At 47.2% G+C, this 20,712-nt stretch overlaps 1 protein-coding gene and 1 long non-coding RNA gene across 3 annotated transcripts; one reads left to right on the forward strand and one right to left on the reverse strand.

Moving 5' to 3' along the window:
* Nucleotides 1–747: 747 nt before the first annotated feature.
* LOC116946168 (neuronal pentraxin-2-like) lies at nt 748–16,434 on the forward strand. 2 transcript variants are annotated; one of them, XM_032961096.2, is made up of 5 exons: nt 748–4,756; nt 10,275–10,491; nt 11,083–11,330; nt 12,877–13,056; nt 15,081–16,434. In XM_032961096.2, exons 1-5 carry the CDS (start codon nt 4,247–4,249, stop codon nt 15,303–15,305), a joined length of 1,380 nt encoding a protein of 459 aa, XP_032816987.2. In that variant the 5' UTR covers nt 748–4,246; the 3' UTR covers nt 15,306–16,434. The 2 variants fall into 2 exon arrangements, with proteins under 2 accessions (XP_032816987.2, XP_032816986.2); XM_032961095.2 differs by having other exon boundaries at nt 749–4,756; nt 11,080–11,330.
* A 708-nt stretch (nt 16,435–17,142) lies between these two features.
* On the reverse strand, nt 17,143–19,295 carry LOC142929181 (uncharacterized). Its single transcript, XR_012945392.1, has 2 exons — nt 18,548–19,295; nt 17,143–18,244 (listed from the first exon to the last, which is right to left on the reverse strand). It is a non-coding gene; the product is annotated as an uncharacterized LOC142929181 (long non-coding RNA).
* Nucleotides 19,296–20,712: the final 1,417 nt, after the last annotated feature.

Here is a 20,712-nt window from a genome sequence, read left to right on the forward strand (position 1 = left end):
ACAGACTGACCTCCAGGTGGTGACTGACCTGCAGGTGGTGACAGATTGACCTCCAGGTGGTGACAGACTGACCTCCCGGTGGTGACTGACTGACCTCCAGGTGGTGATTGACCTCCAGGTGGTGACTGACTGACCTCCAGGTGGTGACTGACCTCCAGGTGGTGACAGACTGACCTCCAGGTGGTGACTGACTGACCTCCAGGTGGTGACTGACCTGCAGGTGGTGACAGATTGACCTCCAGGTGGTGACAGACTGACCTCCAGGTGGTGACTGACTGACCTCCAGGTGGTGATTGACCTCCAGGTGGTGACAGATTGACCTCCAGGTGGTGACTGACTGACCTCCAGGTGGTGACTGACCTGCAGGTGGTGACAGATTGACCTCCAGATGGTGACTGACTGATCTCTAGGTGGTGACTGACCTCCAAGTGGTAACAGATTGACCTCCAGGTGGTGACAGATTGACCTCCAGGTGGTGACAGGCTGACCTCCAGGTGGTGACAGATTGACCTCCAGGTGGTGACTGACTGACCTCCAGGTGGTGACTGACCTCCAGGTGGTGACAGACTGACCTCCAGGTGGTGACTGACCTCCAGGTGGTGACTGACCTCCAGGTGGTGACAGATTGACCTCCAGGTGGTGACAGATTGACCTCCAGGTGGTGACAGGCTGACCTCCAGGTGGTGACTGACCTCCAGGTGGTGATAGACTGACCTCCAGGTGGTGACAGATTGACCTCCAGGTGGTGACAGGCTGACCTCCAGGTGGTGACAGATTGACCTCCAGGTGGTGACTGACTGACCTCCAGGTGGTGACTGACCTCCAGGTGGTGACAGACTGACCTCCAGGTGGTGACTGACCTCCAGGTGGTGACTGACCTCCAGGTGGTGACAGATTGACCTCCAGGTGGTGACAGATTGACCTCCAGGTGGTGACAGGCTGACCTCCAGGTGGTGACTGACCTCCAGGTGGTGATAGACTGACCTCCAGGTGGTGATTGACCTCCAAGTGGTGACTGACCTCCAGGTGGTGACAGACTGACCTCCAGGTGGTGACTGACCTGCAGGTGGTGACAGATTGACCTCCAGGTGGTGACAGACTGACCTCCCGGTGGTGACTGACTGACCTCCAGGTGGTGATTGACCTCCAGGTGGTGACTGACTGACCTCCAGGTGGTGACTGACCTCCAGGTGGTGACAGACTGACCTCCAGGTGGTGACTGACTGACCTCCAGGTGGTGACTGACCTGCAGGTGGTGACAGATTGACCTCCAGGTGGTGACAGACTGACCTCCAGGTGGTGACTGACTGACCTCCAGGTGGTGATTGACCTCCAGGTGGTGACTGACTGACCTCCAGGTGGTGACTGACCTCCAGGTGGTGACTGACCTCCAGGTGGTGAGAGACTGAGCTCCAGGTGGTGACAGGCTGACCTCCAGGTGGTGACTGACCTCCAGGTGGTGACTGACCTCCAGGTGGTGACAGATTTACCTCCAGGTGGTGACTGACTGACCTCCAGGTGGTGACAGATTGACCTCCAGGTGGTGACTGACCTCCAGGTGGTGACAGACTGACCTCCAGGTGGTGATTGACCTCCAGGTGGTGACTGACCTCCAGGTGGTGACTGACCTCCAGGTGGTGACAGGCTGACCTCCAGGTGGTGACTGATCTCCACGTGGTGACTGACCTCCAGGTGGTGACAGACTGACCTCCAGGTGGTGACTGATTGACCTCCAGGTGGTGACTGACCTCCAGGTGGTGACAGGCTGACCTCCAGGTGGTGACTGACTGACCTCCAGGTGGTGTCAGACTGACCTCCAGGTGGTGACAGGCTGACCTCCAGGTGGTGACTGATCTCCAGGTGGTGACTGACCTCCAGGTGGTGACAGAATGACCTCCAGGTGGTGACTGACCTCCAGGTGGTGACAGAATGACCTCTAGGTGGTGACAGAATGACCTCCAGGTGGTGACTTACTGACCTCCAGGTGGTGACTGACCTCCAGGTGGTAACAGACTGACCTCCAGGTGGTGACTGACTGACCTCCAGGTGGTGACTGACCTGCAGGTGGTGACAGATTGACCTCCAGGTGGTGACAGACTGACCTCCAGGTGGTGACTGACTGACCTCCAGGTGGTGATTGACCTCCAGGTGGTGACTGACTGACCTCCAGGTGGTGACTGACCTCCAGGTGGTGACTGACCTCCAGGTGGTGAGAGACTGAGCTCCAGGTGGTGACAGATTGACCTCCAGGTGGTGACAGGCTGACCTCCAGGTGGTGACTGACCTCCAGGTGGTGACTGACCTCCAGGTGGTGACAGATTGACCTCCAGGTGGTGACTGACTGACCTCCAGGTGGTTACAGATTGACCTCCAGGTGGTGACTGACCTCCAGGTGGTGACAGACTGACCTCCAGGTGGTGATTGACCTCCAGGTGGTGACTGATCTCCAGGTGGTGACTGACCTCCAGGTGGTGACAGGCTGACCTCCAGGTGGTGACTGACCTCCACGTGGTGACTGACCTCCAGGTGGTGACAGACTGACCTCCAGGTGGTGACTGATTGACCTCCAGGTGGTGACTGACCTCCAGGTGGTGACTGACCTCCAGGTGGTGACAGGCTGACCTCCAGGTGGTGACTGACTGACCTCTAGGTGGTGTCAGACTGACCTCCAGGTGGTGACAGGCTGACCTCCAGGTGGTGACTGATCTCCAGGTGGTGACTGACCTCCAGGTGGTGACAGAATGACCTCCAGGTGGTGACTGACCTCCAGGTGGTGACAGAATGACCTCCAGGTGGTGACAGAATGACCTCCAGGTGGTGACTTACTGACCTCCAGGTGGTGACTGACCTCCAGGTGGTGACAGAATGACCTCCAGGTGGTGACTGACCTCCAGGTGGTGACTGACCTCCAGGTGGTGTCAGACTGACCTCCAGGTGGTGACTGACCTCCAGGTGGTGACAGAATGACCTCCAGGTGGTGACTGACCTCCAGGTGGTGACTGACTGACCTCCAGTTGGTGTCAGACTGACCTCCAGGTGATGACTAACTTCCATGTGATAACAGGCTGATTCATCTGCATGTGTTGAGTTCTGTTAATTGGGTCGGTGCACCATCATTGCCAACAAAGCATCACCAGCACATTTGTGGTCAGGCTGTGATGCTGATCTCAAGGTGATAGCACTGATCTCCAGGTGGTGATAGACTGATCTCCTTGTTGTCACTGATTCTTAGTCTGACGACAGGCTGAACAAAGATGTGGTGGTGATTGATTTCTAGACAAACACGACTGCAATGGGGCGCCATAGTGGCAAGATGTCAACTACCTCGCCTAGTATGAAGGAGGTGGTGCGTTCGATTAAGACCCTGACGCCTGTAAATTTGGAGTTTGCACGTGGTAGCGTGGGCATTTCCCAGGTCCCCGGGTTTTTCCCTCCACATTTAGAATCAACATGCGTTTAGAGTGTTTGGCTGTTATAAATGTCCACGTGATAAGCCACTTTGTTGTGCTATATAACTTGTGGCCAGGTCGCTTCTGAAAAAGAGCTATAGTCTTCCAGTGGGCCTCACCTGGTAAAGTATTTGTTTTTAAATAGTTTAAATTAACCCTGCTCGTAGCTATGTTTAAACAGTTGCCCAGCCTGGTCCGAATGTTGCTGTTGTCACAGTGACAGGGAAACCTTGAGGGCAGCAGGCTCTGAGACGAGCGTGGGCGCACGTTTCGGGTAGCGGTACCAATCACGATGAGCACTTTAGAGACTAACCGTTTCGATGCTGGCACAATATTTTGCTCATCAATGTGGACACAACACCGACGTAAATGTAATTGCCAGCGGAAGGATTGTCCGCGTAGAAATATGAAGGTCAGATGTTCAAGTGTGAAAACCGTATTTCAAGAACGCCCCAGAAAATGTTTTAGGCGCTGCGTTGAACACCGCCAAGTTTATTTTTTTGGAGGGGGCGTATTGTGGTGTATATGAGGACACAATGTCACATGACGCCATAGGGTGGCTTAAGCGGCCGATGCATTGTAATCCGTCGCAACCGCTGATCCGCATCTGTCGGCCCACGTACAGTTTGTCCCGTTCCTGTCCGCATGTCAGGGCCACATGCGAGAGAAGCTCTGTGGCAAACCAGGCTGCGGCTTTTTGCACGGTCAACCATGACCAGGTCGCTGGACATGTGGGCAGCCAGGTAGATAGGTAAGGAGAGATCCCGGTTTAATCAAAAAAGAAAAAGGTGTGCAGCATGGATGAACGTATTTCAACCGTGATGCAAGCGAGAATTTGCTTCCCGCTGTTTGTAGCCAACGTAGCATTACTCCTGCTGGTGGGAGCCGAAGCACTGGGGCAACAGGAGCAGGTTCCCCCTCTGCGGCTCGTGTGTGAGCCTGCCCCTGCTGAGCCAGAAGCTGGCATCAAGTGCCCCATGGGGCAGTCGGCATCGGGCGGTAAATTCACTCCCGGGGGTCCCACCGATCCCCGCGTTCTCACGCAGCTTCAAGAAGCAATTCTGCAGCAGCGCGAAACCATCATTAGCCAGAAGGAGGTCATCAAGGAGCTGACGGCAAAGCTCAGTGGCTGCGAGGGTGGCCCCGCGGGAGGTGCTTCAGGTGGGCAGGGAGCCGTACGCCCGGCTCGTAGGAAGGGTCTGGCTCACCCGCCCATCAAGGACACGATGGGTGACCCACCAGGAGCCTCCACAGACCACCTGGCACGCAGCCTGCTCGCTCTTTCCCAGCGGATGGAGATACTCGAGGTATGGACACCGGGGTGGCCCATCCACATGGGCCGGCACAAGCACGCACGTGGAACTCCCAATGGATAGTTCACCGTTTGTGGTAATAATTGCGTTTAAATGCCACGCTATCATGGCAGATTTTCTTTTTAACTGGGGATGTTGGGTAAGGTTGCCATGCGTATCAATCCTTTGTTGATGTTCATTTCGCTGTAAACACTTCCCTGAGCACGCATGGGATTTCACGACCGACACGGTTAATAATTTATTACTGGATCAGATCGCGTGATTACGGATAGTTCACTCTTTTCCGGTAATAATATTGATACGCCATGCGTATCAATATTCTTTGGGTCTTTCGGTAAGTCACGTAAATAGGTCATCCTGATGACGACCGCGTGTTGCGATCGAAACGTCGTAGTTTTTTTTGTTATTTTCTTTGAACCTATCTGCACGACTTTACCAAAAGACCCAAAGAATATGAATCCCTGCAGTCACGAAAGCTTTCAGTCAATGCGTATCAATCCTTTGTTGATGTTCATTTCGCTGAGTAAAATCCTCAATGAAAGCACTTCCCTGAGCCCGCGTGGGTTTATAATTGATTGCTGGGTCAGATTCGCCGTGTGAGAAAAATGTGTTTGTACACCCAGCTCCGCCCGACACAGCCAATTAACAAAAAAAATCTGTACGTGAACGAACTTGAATAAAATCGGCACGTTTGTCCACGTGAACACTTCGTTCATTGCCTGTGTCGGGTGGAGGAGGGTGTGCGACACACATTTGTGTCACGCGGCAATCTGAGACAAACGTTAATTTGTGAATTAACAGCTTTGTAAAACGCGGCAAGGAGGAAGCACAAGGTGTGTGACACATGGGAGATGGGGGGAGTTGGGGTCTTCTACTGCACTAAATGAACATGTATTGGTAATTAACAAGTAATCGTGGATTCTATAGTATACTTTGGTATAAGCTGTGTATTCCCCATGCATGTATGTTGAACTTCATTCGCACCGTACGTAGCCAACCATGCTAATCGGAGGTGCGGGGGAAGGACAACAAACTTAACACAAAAATCCGTTTGAAAGAAATGACCTTATAAAATCTAGATTTAAAAGTGCATAGCTCCAGTGGCTTCCTAATATCGGAAGAGCGTTCCAGACGGCCACAGGGGCGCATCTGAAAGCGCCGCGCGGTGACCGTCTTTGGTCGATGGCTGAGCCAAAATCCGCTGATGCGAGGATGAGCGGAGTTCGCGTGATGGTTTTTGCTCCTTGACAAATTCAGCGAGGTACTGCGGTTCATTTGTGGCAAACACTTCGGGTGTGTAATGAGTGCGACCTGATAACAATGCTTTCGTTTGGCAACCGGAAGTCAATGCAGCTCAGCAAGCACCGGACGACCACGGTCGGATTTTGCAGTACCCGGTAATGACGCGTGTCCAAAGCATTTTGTACAAGTGTACCTATTAGTACGTCATGTGTTACAATTTGCCCGTTAACGCGTTCGCCCTGGGCATGTAAAGAGTGGATTTTGATAGATCAAGGCTTATCTCCTTCCCGCATTCATGTCACACAGACGGAGAGAGTTATTTGCAAGCGGCTGGGTTCATTGATGTGTGCCCTGTCTTAAGAAGTCAAACATTAAAATGTAGAGAATAGCGATGTATCATCTTACGCTCCCTGCAATCGGAATGCACAGTGCGCGCTCCACTCTCTTTTAGGTCTTGCCAGCTAAGTTGAAGTCAACGATTGTTTTTTTCCTCTCTTGCAAAATCTCGTATAAAATAACAATACATGCCAATCGTGAACTGTATATTAAATAATGATTGTGGTAGAATTGTTGAACAAAGTCTATGATGTACGTATTGTAGTTTATGTAAGGAAATGGTGTGTTCATGACTGTATTTAGATGAAATGTTCACTATGTGCCTTACATTATATGCAGTACAGTCTGTTTCCCATAACGCCGTGTGTCGTTTTCATAACGCGAATTGGATACAACGCGATTAATGTATGAATGAACACGTTTAAAAATATATATATAACGCGGACGCGAATTGGAAATAACGCGATTGAGTGGATGGAACGATGTCGTGCGAATGGGAACGAGCCGAGCGGTTGTAACGGCTGCTACGGTGCAGCGTCACACGGGGCGGGATGCTGCTGGATGCTTCGAGATGCTATCCACACACCTCAGTCTTTGTTCGGCCTGTGTTACGCATCTCACGTATTGTTGTGGACCGTGCTTTATGGGGCCGTCCATAAATGACGTCACGCACCTAGGGGGGGGGGGGGTCAGACATTTGTGACGATGTGTGACTTTACCGAAAGAACCAAGAATATGAAGCCCTGCAGTCGCGAAAGCTTTAAATCAAAATTTAACTGCCTCTACGGGGAGGGTTTCCACATAGCTTTCAGATCCTTCAACAAACTCCGGGATAAGAAGGCTCAGCTGGTCGAGTTTCTCACCTTTCTGAAGAGATGCCGTGACTCTGGGGTAATACCAATCGCATTTACACTGACCTTTGCTGCTGTAACTTCTTCTAATGCGAAACGAATTCTTTCCAGAACTAGTTTAGCTCTTATCTCAGAGAAAATCAGACTTATACGCACCAAACTAGATCAGTTAGACAAGACACTCTTCAAATCACACTTATCATTGACGGCAACAATGTCCACATCGGATTGGGAACATGTAGACAATATGACTGCCTCTTCAGCTGCCACTGTCGACCAAATGTAAGGACAACCTGATTTCCAAATTTAACCTCCTCTCCAACAAAAGACCGGATCCACACACCAAAAAGCTAGACGTTAACAAAGTCATAATTAATCGCAGTGACAGTTCTATTTCCGATGGTCTGAAATCCGATTTAGCTAAAGGGCTAAACTTTGCAGTCACACCTAGACTCATACCAGTTAATGATATCATTGCCCAAGTAGACGTGGCTCTCAAGGGCCTGGGTCACATCGCTGCAGACGTAGCAAGATCTAAAATCGCTGCAACCCTCAAACACGCTAAGATGCCAGCTAGCAACCTCAGCAAAGATGAGTGTTTTGAATTATATAAATTAAAAAAGAGGGATGACATTGTCATCCTCTCAGCCGACAAGGGCAATGCCACTGTCATCATGGATAAAATAGAATATAACAACTAAATTCAATAATTACTCAACGATGGCAGCTATACAATAATAAAGAGAGATACCACCAACAGCTGCATCATACAAACCAACAAAATAATTTCTGATTCAACCGCATTAATTGATCAAACCAAACAGTTCACGTTGAAACCTCCTGCTACCAGGCCACCAAGATTATACGGCTTACCAAAAATACATAAAGTAGATACACCCCTTCGTCCCATCGTCTCTACTATCAACTCCCCCACCTACAAACTGGCTCGTTTTCTGTCTGAAATCCTGCGGCCTTTCACTGGAAAAACCACCTCTGCGGTACAAAATTCTACTCACCTGGTAACGACAATCAAGGGTATTTCCCTGTCCCCAGATGACCTGCTTGTCAGTTTTGATGTAGATTCCTTATTCACCAAAGTTTCTGTACCTGACACCATCGCAATCATTGAAGACTTGGTTCATCAAGGACTAAACACTGAGGTACCCCCCTTGGGGGGACACTGCTGAACCAATACATACTTCACTTGGAATGGAACTTTCTACAAACAAACTGAGGGCACCACAATGGGCTCCCCCCTATCTCCGGTTGTAGCCAACATTTTCATGGAGAAATTTGAGACTGACGCCATCCAGACTGCCACTCTGTGCCCAACCTTATGGAAGAGGTACGTGGATGACACTTTTGTCATCTGGCCACATGGCCGGCCTGCTCTAGACCAATTCCTCGACCACATCAATTCCATACACCCAGCCATCAGATTTACCATGGAAGTCGAAAAAGATGGCAAGCTACCTTTTTTGGATGTCCTAATAAAAAAGAGACCTGATGTTTCAATGAGCCACTCGGTCTACAGGAAAGCTACCCATACGGATGCTTACCTGAAACCTGATTCCCACCACCATCCATCACAGAAGAATTCCCTCATCAATACTCTGCACCATAGAGCCCAATGCATATCCGACCAGGAACACATAGCCAGTGAACTCAAGCACGTACACCAAGCTCTTAAGGCTAATGGTTACTCCGACTACACAATCCGCAAAGCTATCACTCCAACCATGAAGAAGGACCCTCTTGAGGAGCCATTCAAAACCATCACTTTACCCTACATTGCGGGGATCACAAAAAAGATCTCCAAAATCTTGAATAAACACAAGATGCAGGTCCGATTCAACACATTACATGAAATCCGTGATCTAGTTCCGTCTGTAAAAGATGTGATTTTGGACATACAGTACCCTGGCGTCTACAAACTAAGTTGCCTTTGTGGTAGTAGTTACATTGGAGAAACCAAACGACATGTCTCGGACCGCATCCGTGAATACAAAGCAGACCTAAAACACGGTAGGACCAACACCTCGGCCGTGGCAGATCACTGTTATAATTCAGTAGGCTCACATGACATTGACTTCTCCAAGACAGAGGTTCTCTGCAAGCCATCTGGCTACCATGAGAGATTCGTTCATGAGGCTATCCACATATACAAACAGAGACAATTTCAACCGAGAAGATGGATTCTGGCTTAGCAATCATTGGAAGGATTTGATAAACCATTTCGGGTCTTAATTGATTATTCACGCTTACGGTGGCTTTCAGACCGCATCCATTTTTTTCGTCTCCCCCCTCCTCTTTTCCGAACATAGATGGACTCGTCCATCTGAATAACTGCCAAATCGCTCTCCGTGGTGCTAACTTTAAAAAAACACCACTTTTTTCAAATTTTCTTGCTGTGGTTTTCACACCTGATGATGATTGCTTGTGTTGCAGTCGAAACGTTGTGAGAATTGTATTGTATTATAGTTTTATTATTTTATTGTTTCCCTTCTACGTGACTTCACTGAAAGAACCAAGAATATAGATGGGGGGGGGGGGGGGGGTTGAGAAATGTGACGTCACATCAAAAGTTAAGGGCAACCTGAGTCACCCAGTGACAACAAAGAGAGTTCATGATTTTGTAATGTTGGCTGATATCGAATTCTTTACAGTATTTGGAGGCATCAGTTGAATTTCCCCTCGCCAGGTGGTTCAGCGCCACGGTGGCTAGGAGATGTTAACTACCTCGCGTGGTACTACAGGAGGTCGTGGGTTCGATCCCGACGCTGATGCCTGTATATTTGGAGTTTGCATGTGTCTCTCCCCCTGCTCTTGTGGATTTTTATCCGAGTCCTCCAGTGACGATTATCCGAACCGGTCCTGGGCCTCCCCTAAGTCGACTCGGGCTTGAATGAGTACCTGGTGCGGTGTGTAAACATCGCCACTAGGGAGACAAAAGCGGTCGGGCGTGGTGCTGGCCACCCACCCCCTCGTGTGCCATTCCGGACCTTCATAGGTGCTCGCCAACACAGTCTGCTAAGGCTGCACGGGGGATCTTTGTCTTTGCGCGTGCGAACACTGCGTTGCAGCAACAGCAGGAGAACGTGAGTGTGCGGCCGGTGAACGTGGCCGGACTCCAGGCGCTGCTGTCGGAGCACGTGGAGCAGCTGGGAGCTCGTCTCCTCGCCCGCGTGCAAGCGCACCTCACGGGCCAGTTGCGCGCTCACAACGAGACGGTGTTGCAGCGGGCGGTGTTCGAAGCGCAGTTAGCTGAGCTTGCGCGAAAGGTGTCCGAGTTGGAGCGAGGTCTGTCACGCGTGCAGCATGACCACGGGCGGCTTCTTTTGTGTGTCGGATTTTTGTGTTGTCCCAACATTCGTGCAGGGCAGCGTAAAAAAAGGTTGCCACGCTTCGTAAATGCCAGCCCTGTGGTCAGTGGTTATGCTTGTTATTTAAAATTGACCCTTTGCGATTATGCAATGCTCGGGGCTTTTAACGAGGGCAAAGCAGTTGTGAATGTAAATATTACCAGTGTGAGCGGTGTTCTGTAAGCGCACCATATGTCTGATTGCAAATCTTGCGTGTGCCTTGAAATTTCACTTTTAAATTATGTATGCCTGTTACGTGTGGCAACACGTTTGATTTTGACATAATTTGCAAATTAAAAATGGTATTCAGTTGCGTAATTTGGAGCCAGCAAATTATGCAGTGATATTTCGTAAACCATGAAAGAGTTATGTGATCTGAACTTAGCTCGTACTTATTAGTAGTTATTCATGAACTGACTAGAACTAACGTAGACTTAAATTGTCTTTATGTAAGCCAGGCCGCCCTTGTATGCCTGGTTGCAAATCCTAAAGTGTTGTGATGCACGTGAAATTTCATTTCTTACAGCAGGAGTGCCAGGCCTCAATCCTCCGGGCGAGTTCAAACTGTCCTTACCGCTCCGAACCAACTATATGTGCGGACGCTTTGAAGAGACGCTGCCTGAGCTGTACGCAGTGACCATGTGCATGTGGCTTCGGGCTGCCCCTGGAGCTGCTGGGCTAGGAACGCCGTTTTCTTATGCTGTTCCGGGCCAGGCCAATGAGCTTGTGCTCATTGAGTGGGGGAACCATCCCATGGAATTTCTGGTCAACGATAAGGTAAAAGCCGTAACTCTGCCATTGCATAATTGTCATCGTAGAAGAAGATTTGGGACATTGCGTGCCAGCATCATGGTCCAAATGTTTTTAATTTGGGAGAAAGAACGACTTGGAAATTACTTAATTGGGAAACACTTCGCCATCGTGATTACGAAAATATAGGACCCTCCTGAAAACGAGATGAGACTGAGGCTTTCTTGGGGGAACAAGCAATATAATAAATTATGTATTCTCGTCAATTGATCCTTATGGCGGTACCCGGGGTACTTTATTTCTGGGACACTATTTTTTCCAGGGGTGTACTTCACTCCACGACTGGGGTACCAATCAATCCGAAATCAGTGCTACTCCGCGATGTCGAAACGCAGCAAGGATAATTGCGCTGAAACCCTGAACGCTCGTACGCATCGTAGTGGTGTATCGTGTACAGCTCGTCAAGATGAGTCGATTGCCGCATCGCCGACCATCAGACTAAAAATGACTGCATCACGGACATTATGCGAGGGGATACCACCATAAGGTTCAATTATCATTATGGCTCCATATCATATCTCAATGTGGGAAAAAGGAGCATCATTTTAAAAAATGTACGACCACGATTATAAAATTCCAATTAAAAATCTTTGATTTTCAACGCTATTTATAATGTTGGACAATTATCTCTAATGCATTACATCATTGCACTAGGATAATTATTTTACCCATGTACGATGAGGCATTCCCATGTTAGCAGACATATGTAGTCCATTTTACAAAGACAAGGTATTCCTTGCCGTGGTAGATCTTGAAATTTGCAAAAAATATTCAGATAAAGTGACTCAAATCTACCAAATATAGAATTTAGGCACTCGAGCCAATTGGGATTATTCATGAAAAATTTGATGTGCCTCATGTGTAGCTCTGATTAGCAGGGTTGGCTGTGTACAGTGCTAAATAAGTTCAACATACATGCATGCGATATGATAACATAAATACAGTCGACCCTTCTGCATCGCGACTTTCCCCATCGCGGTTTCGATATATCGCGGGGTCGGCATAAGAAATGAAATGGGAATTTTTTTGGGAGTTTTTTTGGAGTTTTGCAAAGGCCGCAGACGACACACAAAGGCCAACAGACGACACACACGAAGTTTAGTAACTCATAAATGCATGAAATATATGTACAGTACTGGATAATATTAATGTTTAATCTTTGAATACCATAAATATACGCAATTTTTTTAAAGTAAAATTTTGTTTTAAAAAATGTAGTTTGCGAAAAGAACGCAAAAGCCAGCAGACGACACGCAAAGGCTGGAAATGTAGAGATAACTTTAAAAAGTTTAACTGGAGGTGCTCGCTTCGCTCGCCAAGGAGACCAAAACATTTTATGCGTTTTTTCCAGATCGTTGGGGGCCTGTGCCCCTAACCTCCGCGATGTGGAAGGGTCGACTGTATTCATTTCGTAGATTTTATGCTTAATTGTTATTGTTTCACAACCTTGAACTGAGCTCTCTGGCTTGCGAAACTCTGGCGCCTGACACCGATAATCCTTTGGCTCACGCAGGTAGCCCAGCTACCGCTGTCTGTTAACGATGGTGGTTGGCACCATGTCTGCGTAACGTGGACCACTCGGGATGGTGTGTGGGAAGCCTTCCAAGACGGTGTACGCCGTGGTGTGGGAGAGGGACTCGCTCCCTGGCATCCGATTAAGCCGGGTGGTGTGCTCATTTTGGGCCAAGAACAGGTATGGAAAATTTAATTAATGAAAATTAAATTAATTGTAAGAGTCAAATTCTGTGCAGAAATCTCACGTTTCAGGGCATATTCTGACAGACCTCAGATGCGAACTAATGATATTTCACCCCCTTAAAATCAAGCTGGCGAACCTCTCTATTTTGTAGGGGAATTCCAAGGATGTCCTCATATCTGAAAAACGGCGGACTACTTTAAGCTACGCAGCCGAGCAGTACTATGCAATACAGTATGCGGAATGATACAATAATGCGGCGGTGTACCCTCACTTAGTTGTCCCGCCATCTTACCGTGTCCATCGTATCTCGACAAACTTTGTTACATTATTTATGGGAAAATTGTTTTCACTTTTCACAAACGCATCTACCGTGTTAAACGAGGGCTTACTGTAGTGGTGAGCTCAGTGGTCAGTTTTGTAGCAATTTATTTAGAGATTTTAAGTCTTCACGAAAACATCAAGTGTCCTTATATGGAGAGATGTAATATTTTACAGATTTAACAGCTACCTGAAGATTCTGGCCTAAATCGTCTCATATACGGTATGAGGTTTACATGACCATTAGATATGAGAGCCAGACCATGGCGAGCCATTTCAAGAACTGCCCAGCAGGGTCCTTTTGTTCACCAATTCAAGAACCACAGTTCTGTTGCATGGCCGTCACTATGTACCTGCACTCCTGCTCCCTTCCTCGATGGTTGGAGGGGAAGTGATAAGAATGTTGTATTTGTTCACAAGGTTGCACTTATATTTGGACTAGTTTAGGCTAACCAAAGCCAATATGTATACCGTATGTAATTTTCTGTGGTGTTATTTGACAAAGACGCAACTCTGAATTCAACTTTAATTCAGGACTCCAGGACTGAAATTATTCTTTTGCGTTGACCCCGTTGGCATCACAGCCGTTTACGACGGCGGTTCAGGTGCTGGGTCAACTTTCCAAATGACGAAATTGGATGCGGAAACCGAGTTGGATTAGCCCAGCGAGGCTGCCTTGGGAACTTGGCTCGACTCCAGCTGCCTGGTGTTGGAACTGGGCGGCTCGTTCAGCGACCATGGGAATGTGGCATTCATTTATGGATCTAACCCGAAATAACCTCTTATGGATAATATTGGTCACGAAAGCCTACTACTACTACGTGTTAAACATACATTTTAATATTGTTTCTTGGGGTTATTTTTTGTTATGTAGATCCTGTATACATTTCAAATTGTAATGACTATTACAAAACATTCTAACACTGAACAGTTAATATATAAGGGTGCATACACCATCCCGCACCTCCGATTAGCCCATAGACTAACACTACCCATAAACTCACCGACCATAGATTCAACACCGCAGCTCCGATTAGCACGGTTGACTACGTACAGTTCTAAACAAGTTTAACATACATATTTTAGTCTATATTTTTAATGTAAAATTAATAGTTTGCTTAAAGATTCCACCCCGATAAATTAACAGCAAAGTGACCTGAGGTTTAACACCATTCCCTGACCATAAGACATATTTGTGACACTGCATTGGCAGTGGTATACAAGCACCAATAACCTTGTCAATAAAAAAAAACATTTCGGTGACATTTCGGGCAATTTCCCTTCTGTATGTATCCATGTTGAACTTTTCACACCGTATGTAGTCAGCCGTGCTAATGGAAGGTGCGGGGAGGACAATAAACTAAACAGAGCACGTGATTTCAAGAAGTGCCTTCAACAAAACTGTTGGCTGTTACATCTATTTTGCCTTTTAGGGCAGTATTATTGACAAACCTGTCGAATTGTCAATCGTAAGAGGTTAGCGTTCATATTATTTCGCTGAACGAAACCTTGCAAAATAATCTAATATATATAATATATATATTTTTTTATTTTATTTTTCTACCCACGTGACTTTACCGATAGAACCAAAGAGTATGGATTCCTGCAATCACGAAAGCTTCAAATGAAGATTGAAACCTTGCACGATTATAATTTTACCTGGGTTTTTATTCCCGATTTGGATGTTTTATCCTCTGCAGGACACAGTGGGTGGGCGCTTTGACGCCACGCAGGCTTTTGTTGGGGAGCTCGCGTATTTCAACCTTTGGGACCGCGTGCTGGCCCCTGCGGAGATGGCCTCCATGTGGAACTGCTCCGGCAATCCGTCTGGAAACATCCTTTCTTGGACCGGTGAAACGGTGCAGGTCGTCGGAGGGGCCGCCATGAGGCCTCTGGAGCCATGCCCTGAGCGTGTCTACTCGTAGCAACGCCATTCACAACGCTCACACGAAAAGTGCATGCCTGCAAATCCAACATTTGCAGTACTCCAAATTACGAGAAAACGCCATCACAACAGGAAAATGCATGCAGACTTGAAATATATTTGACAACTATAGGTGTGCTGCTCACAAACAGCAGGGAGGCATGATTCCCATTCATCACTGCACACGAACCTACATCGTGGAGCACACATTGACAACCTATGCACCATGGCCCACACATCGCTACCACATTGTTAATACATGGACCACGTTAGACAAACACATTGCACATCACAAAAGGAAAATGGTTAATATTTTGTTGTGTTATGCATTTTTCCTATTTTTTCCATTCCTTGTCATCAATAAAATACCGAAATCGTCATAAATGAGGCTAGTCTGTAGAAATCTTGATACCTGATGATCATCATGCTAACCACCAAATCATGTCGTGCAGACATGAGTAATATCCTCGTTGCTGCCTATTTTATGCAAGAATTACAATGCTGTAATCCTTCGAACTACATCTCCCCCTTTTGTCATTTCTCAAACACGTCGTGACTTTACTTTACTACTGTACCACTGCCCGATTTGCGTTGCCTCAGCCCACACGTCACCGACAGCATCGTCCGTCCTGTCTGGTATCCGTCGCCTCTCAGCCTTTGCCTCCACCTACCGTGCGAATTGTTTTTTTTATCGACGTCGTTTGACAGTCATCGTCACACCTTTCTGGAAACGCATCCCCGACGTAAACCGGGGTAGTACTCTAGTACATTCTGTGCAGACCTGACTATGCACCATCCCTTTAAAAAAAGTAAAACCCCTTACTGTTATGTCATTCGCCTAAATCTAAACAGAAAATATTCCAAAGTTAATTTTAAACAATATTCGTGCCCCACGCGTAGCCAATTATTTCGCAGAACAGGAACCAATCAATTCACGAAAAAACAATTATATTTGGTTCAGCACTTAATTTGGGAAAACATACAAATCCGAGGATCACAAAAAAAGTATTTTCATCTGACAAACATTACTTTGTGAAGCAGCACGGGTGGGAAAGTGCTGCTCCCAACTGTGTGAATAAAGCTAAATAACCATGCACATTGTGGAAGTTGCATGTGAAAGAAATAAGCAATCGTCTCCTTCGTTTGTCATCTGTCAGAGCATCTCATCAGCAGTCATGATCGAAAACCGGTCTGGGGTTTGCGTATATTGAATCAATGCTGCACTTAGAACTTCGTGGTGTTTTGTTAAAGGAATTTTTGTATTTCATTTGGAGATGTATGAATTGGACATTGTCATAGTATTAGTAGTGCCGTGTAAATGAGGTCAGTTGAAGGTATTTCAGAAGTAGTTTGACATCTTCTGCAGACCGTTCTTTAACATGGGGTGACACGCTGCTCTGCAAAAATTGTTCATCATGACATACTAATAGGGGGAAGGCAAAACATGTTCTAACACGCTCGACTAGAATTTTATATAGCTCTCTTTTATGCCCCCAATAGTTTGTTTTGGGGTTAGATCGCATGTGTCGTTAAACCCACCACCACCCGACACAGCCAACTAGTAAGGGTTGTCACGTAAACAGAACGTGGCCAATTCGTCACTAGTACAGCACACCGGTGTGTTGGAGAGCCCAAGCCACATCATTTACAATCCGAGTACGACGTTTCACCAGTAATTACAACTTGCTTCATCAGGCGATAGCCAGATGTGGATAAGTCCACCTATTTCGTTTCTTATATAGAGGCGTAGATGTGGTTGCAACGGTGCGTCCTCTTTGGACATGCTTGAGGGTTTCAGTCTATACCGGAAACCCTAGGAAGCATCGCTGTGGTTTCGATTATTGTGGGGCCCCTGTGTCACACAACGCCCCAAATGACCGTGTGCAGAATACAAGACCGCTGCCAGTATATGCCAGATTTAGTGTTTACTTAGAACTTCAATTTTAAACACGTTTTAAATTATACCATTGGAAACCTCATTTGCCAGTAACAAAATATGATAATTGTTTTTTTACCCTTTTATCTGGCAACAAAACTGACATCTTTTTTACAAGGAGTCATGTTTACATTGACTGCTTGTAAAAAAGGTGTCAGTGTAAACATGACTCCTTGTAAAAAAGATGTCAGTTTTGATGCCAGATAAAAGGGTAAAAAACCAATTATCATATTTTGTTACTGGCAAATGAGTTTTCCAATGGTGTAAATGCTTACCCCGAGCTCTCATACTCTGATGGTGCATTGTCTTTGAGTTGTGCGCCTTTTGGCGTCTTCTGGTCCAACACCATGTGAGACGAGGCTCTAAAGAAAGCTGTCTCGGGTGTGGACCAATCAATTTCAAGGAAAGTGCATACATTATCAGAGTTGTTTTTTGTTTGCGTTCCGACCGCAGGTATTGTGTTCAATGTAAACATGACTCCTTGTAAAAAAAGGTATCAGTTTTGTTGCCAGATAAAAGGGTAAAAACCCAATTATCAAGTTTTAAATTGTCAAATGGTAACAGGACTGCTACTTCTCCGGAGGAGTGCACACATCACAAGCAATTATAACCAACCCAAAATGGCCCTTGCAACAGCACAAGTCACAACAACCCAACCACCACAGCTTCAGATTTCCTCCACCACGAACACTGGTGGGAGCGAGCTGCTGAGCAAACCCCGAAGCCACGCGCGTAGTATCACCCGACTCTGGAACAGACCAAACAAGACGTTGCAAGCACCACCTCAGAGGATCACCTCCCTTCCTCCCCACACGTCCCAGCTGTCAACGCCCCGCAGTCCTCACGAAGCGTTCCCTTCACGGCAGCAGTAGCAGGTGGTTCGCCGTGATGCCTCACACCTGGCTCCAAAAACGCTGGGTGGAGACGACCCCACTGGTGACTGGACCAGCCGTCCACTTGCAGAACCCCAGTCGATCGTGCCTACCGGCCAGCAAGTGGTTACACTGCAACAACAAAAAAAGGTTGTTCCTGGGTAGTGTTATTTACTTATTGCTTACGCCTCAAAAGTACAGAAAATTGATATTATTCCCCACAAACTTTGCTTTTGCGACCAGGACACTGATATTTTAAAATGTACATATTTTCAATGAAAAAACATGCGCATGCGTGTCTTCCAGTCACATAAAGTCCTGGTCACAAAATCAAAGTGTGGGGGAACAGACATTGTCTATACTTTTTATGCATAAGAAATAAAAAAATAACACTTCGTACCCAGGAACAACAATTGTGTTACATAGTATTATCACCCCCTGGCTGGACTCCCAAGGAGATGGTTGCGGTGCTGAACCACAAAACACGGCTGGTTCCCGGGCCGTGGACGAGGAGGAGTTTCCCCGTGGTCGGCAGTCTCACGTCTCGAGCACAGCAGCCACATCGCGCAGGATGAGGAGGAGGACGCAGGATGAGGAGGGAGAGTGCAGGATGAGGAGGGCGCAGGGTGAGGAGGAGGGCGCAGGATGAGGAGGGCGCAGGATGAGGAGGGCGCAGGATGAGGAGGGCGCAGGATGAGGAGGGCGCAGGATGAGGAGGGCGCAGGATGAGGAGGGCGCAGGATGAGGAGGGCGCAGGATGAGGAGGGCGCAGGATGAGGAGTGCGCAGGATGAGGAGGGCGCAGGATGAGGAGGGAGGGCGCAGAATGGAATCCCCGCCACTGCAGTTCCGTGGCGGGCCCTTTTATTGAGTCCCACCCTTGTTTGTTTTTTTTTCAAAATTGATCATCACGGCGTGCACATGATGAGTCCAATCCGTCGTGCTCCCCAGCTGATCTCATCCCACACACACCTACAACCACCTTCGCACAAAGCCCGCTCACCCGCCGCACATTTCCTCACTCCTCCTCAACCAAGAGACACCCTGCCCCCAAAGCTGTCACTCTGACTGCCACAGTGGTGACCACACTTCTGCGCTCTTGTGCAAAGTGGGGGCGAGGGATTAATGAGTCAACGCACATTATGCATGCGCATTATGCGAGACCATTTGATCTTGTCCTTCCAGTCCATTGTGTGTTTTAAAATAGCCGTTTTGAAGTATGGTGGCCTGTATAGGCATGCATTTAAACAATTTATCATCTTATTCTTAGTTCTTTCGGTAAAGTCACGTTGAAGGGAAACAACAAAATAATAAAATATAAATAAAACAATAAAAATTCTCACGACGTTTCGACCATAACACAAACGGTCGTCTTCAGGTGAAGACGACCGAAAGAACTAATAATATGAATTACTGCAGTCACGAAAGCTTTAAATCAAAATTTATCATCTGTGATTCGCTTCCACGCAGTGCTAAGTCGGTAGCTATCCAAAAGATTAAAGGAATGTCAGACTAATGTTAAATATGTCCTTACTATTACCCTGGATTATATTACAAAGTCATTTCTGATTTTAGAGATTCATTTTTTAACATACCTAATATATTGTGCAATATGTACGTATGTATGTTGAACTTCTTTCGCACCGTATATAGCCAACCCTGCTAATCAAGAGGATGTGCGGAACAAGTGCAACCAACATTTACAAACGATGATCGCATGCCAATTGTCTGACTAAAATACAGCGACACGAAAATGTCACTGAAGGTGTGCTGATAAACGTGGAGCGTGCGCTTCTGTTTGCCTTATGGGAGGCCCTGTTGTGGTGGTGGTGGTGTTTGCGGAGGCCTTTGAGGTGCGCAGCTGAAACTGTTGCAGTGCCGCCTATCAGCAGCTTCCATCTATTTATAGATCGAAAATAATTTCTTTAGAATTCCTTTTTGTGTTTCGTCTAAAGTCCCTCCCCCGCACCTCTGATTCGCACGGTGGGCTACGTATGGTGCGAAAGAAGTACAACATACATACGTGTGTCAAAAGTTATATATTTTCAAATGTGGGATTTCCCTTACAGTTTTTAAAGTATAAACTGCACATTGTTGTCTAATTATCCGATTTAACTATTACGTTAAACACTTTTAGAACACTTTATTTAAATGTATGTAGAATAGGGTACATGCATATACATTCATTCAATACTTACTGACTGGTTGAGTGATGTTAGTATTTTTGTCATCAAACACTACATACAATTTGGCATGTTAAGAGGTTACAAATTGCAGAGTTACGGAAAACGATAAAATAACCATTTGACCCCATCAAAGGGGTAATAGATACGAGTAATGTTAAACATTGAACAGTTCATAATTATAGAGGTATGGCCGATTGCAGGTAACCTATCTGGGCCAGGGAGGATGGGCAGAGTCGCACAGAGAGGTTCTGGAACCATCGGGAAGGTTCCACTAGGGGGCGTGGCTAGAGGCGGAGCCTAGCTCCGCCGGGGTGAATATAAGGAGAGGGAGGGGAAGACTCGTGGTCGGTGTGGGAAGCCTGGTTTTCCGGACCGCATCGCTACTCATCCCCTCCTCGCCACGGGCCACGTGGCG

The sequence above is a fragment of the Petromyzon marinus genome, chromosome 26, assembly GCF_048934315.1.
Source record: "Petromyzon marinus isolate PM22_M1 ecotype Great Lakes invasive population chromosome 26, UKy_Petmar_22M1.pri1.0, whole genome shotgun sequence".
Taxonomy (NCBI): Eukaryota; Metazoa; Chordata; class Hyperoartia; order Petromyzontiformes; family Petromyzontidae; genus Petromyzon; species Petromyzon marinus.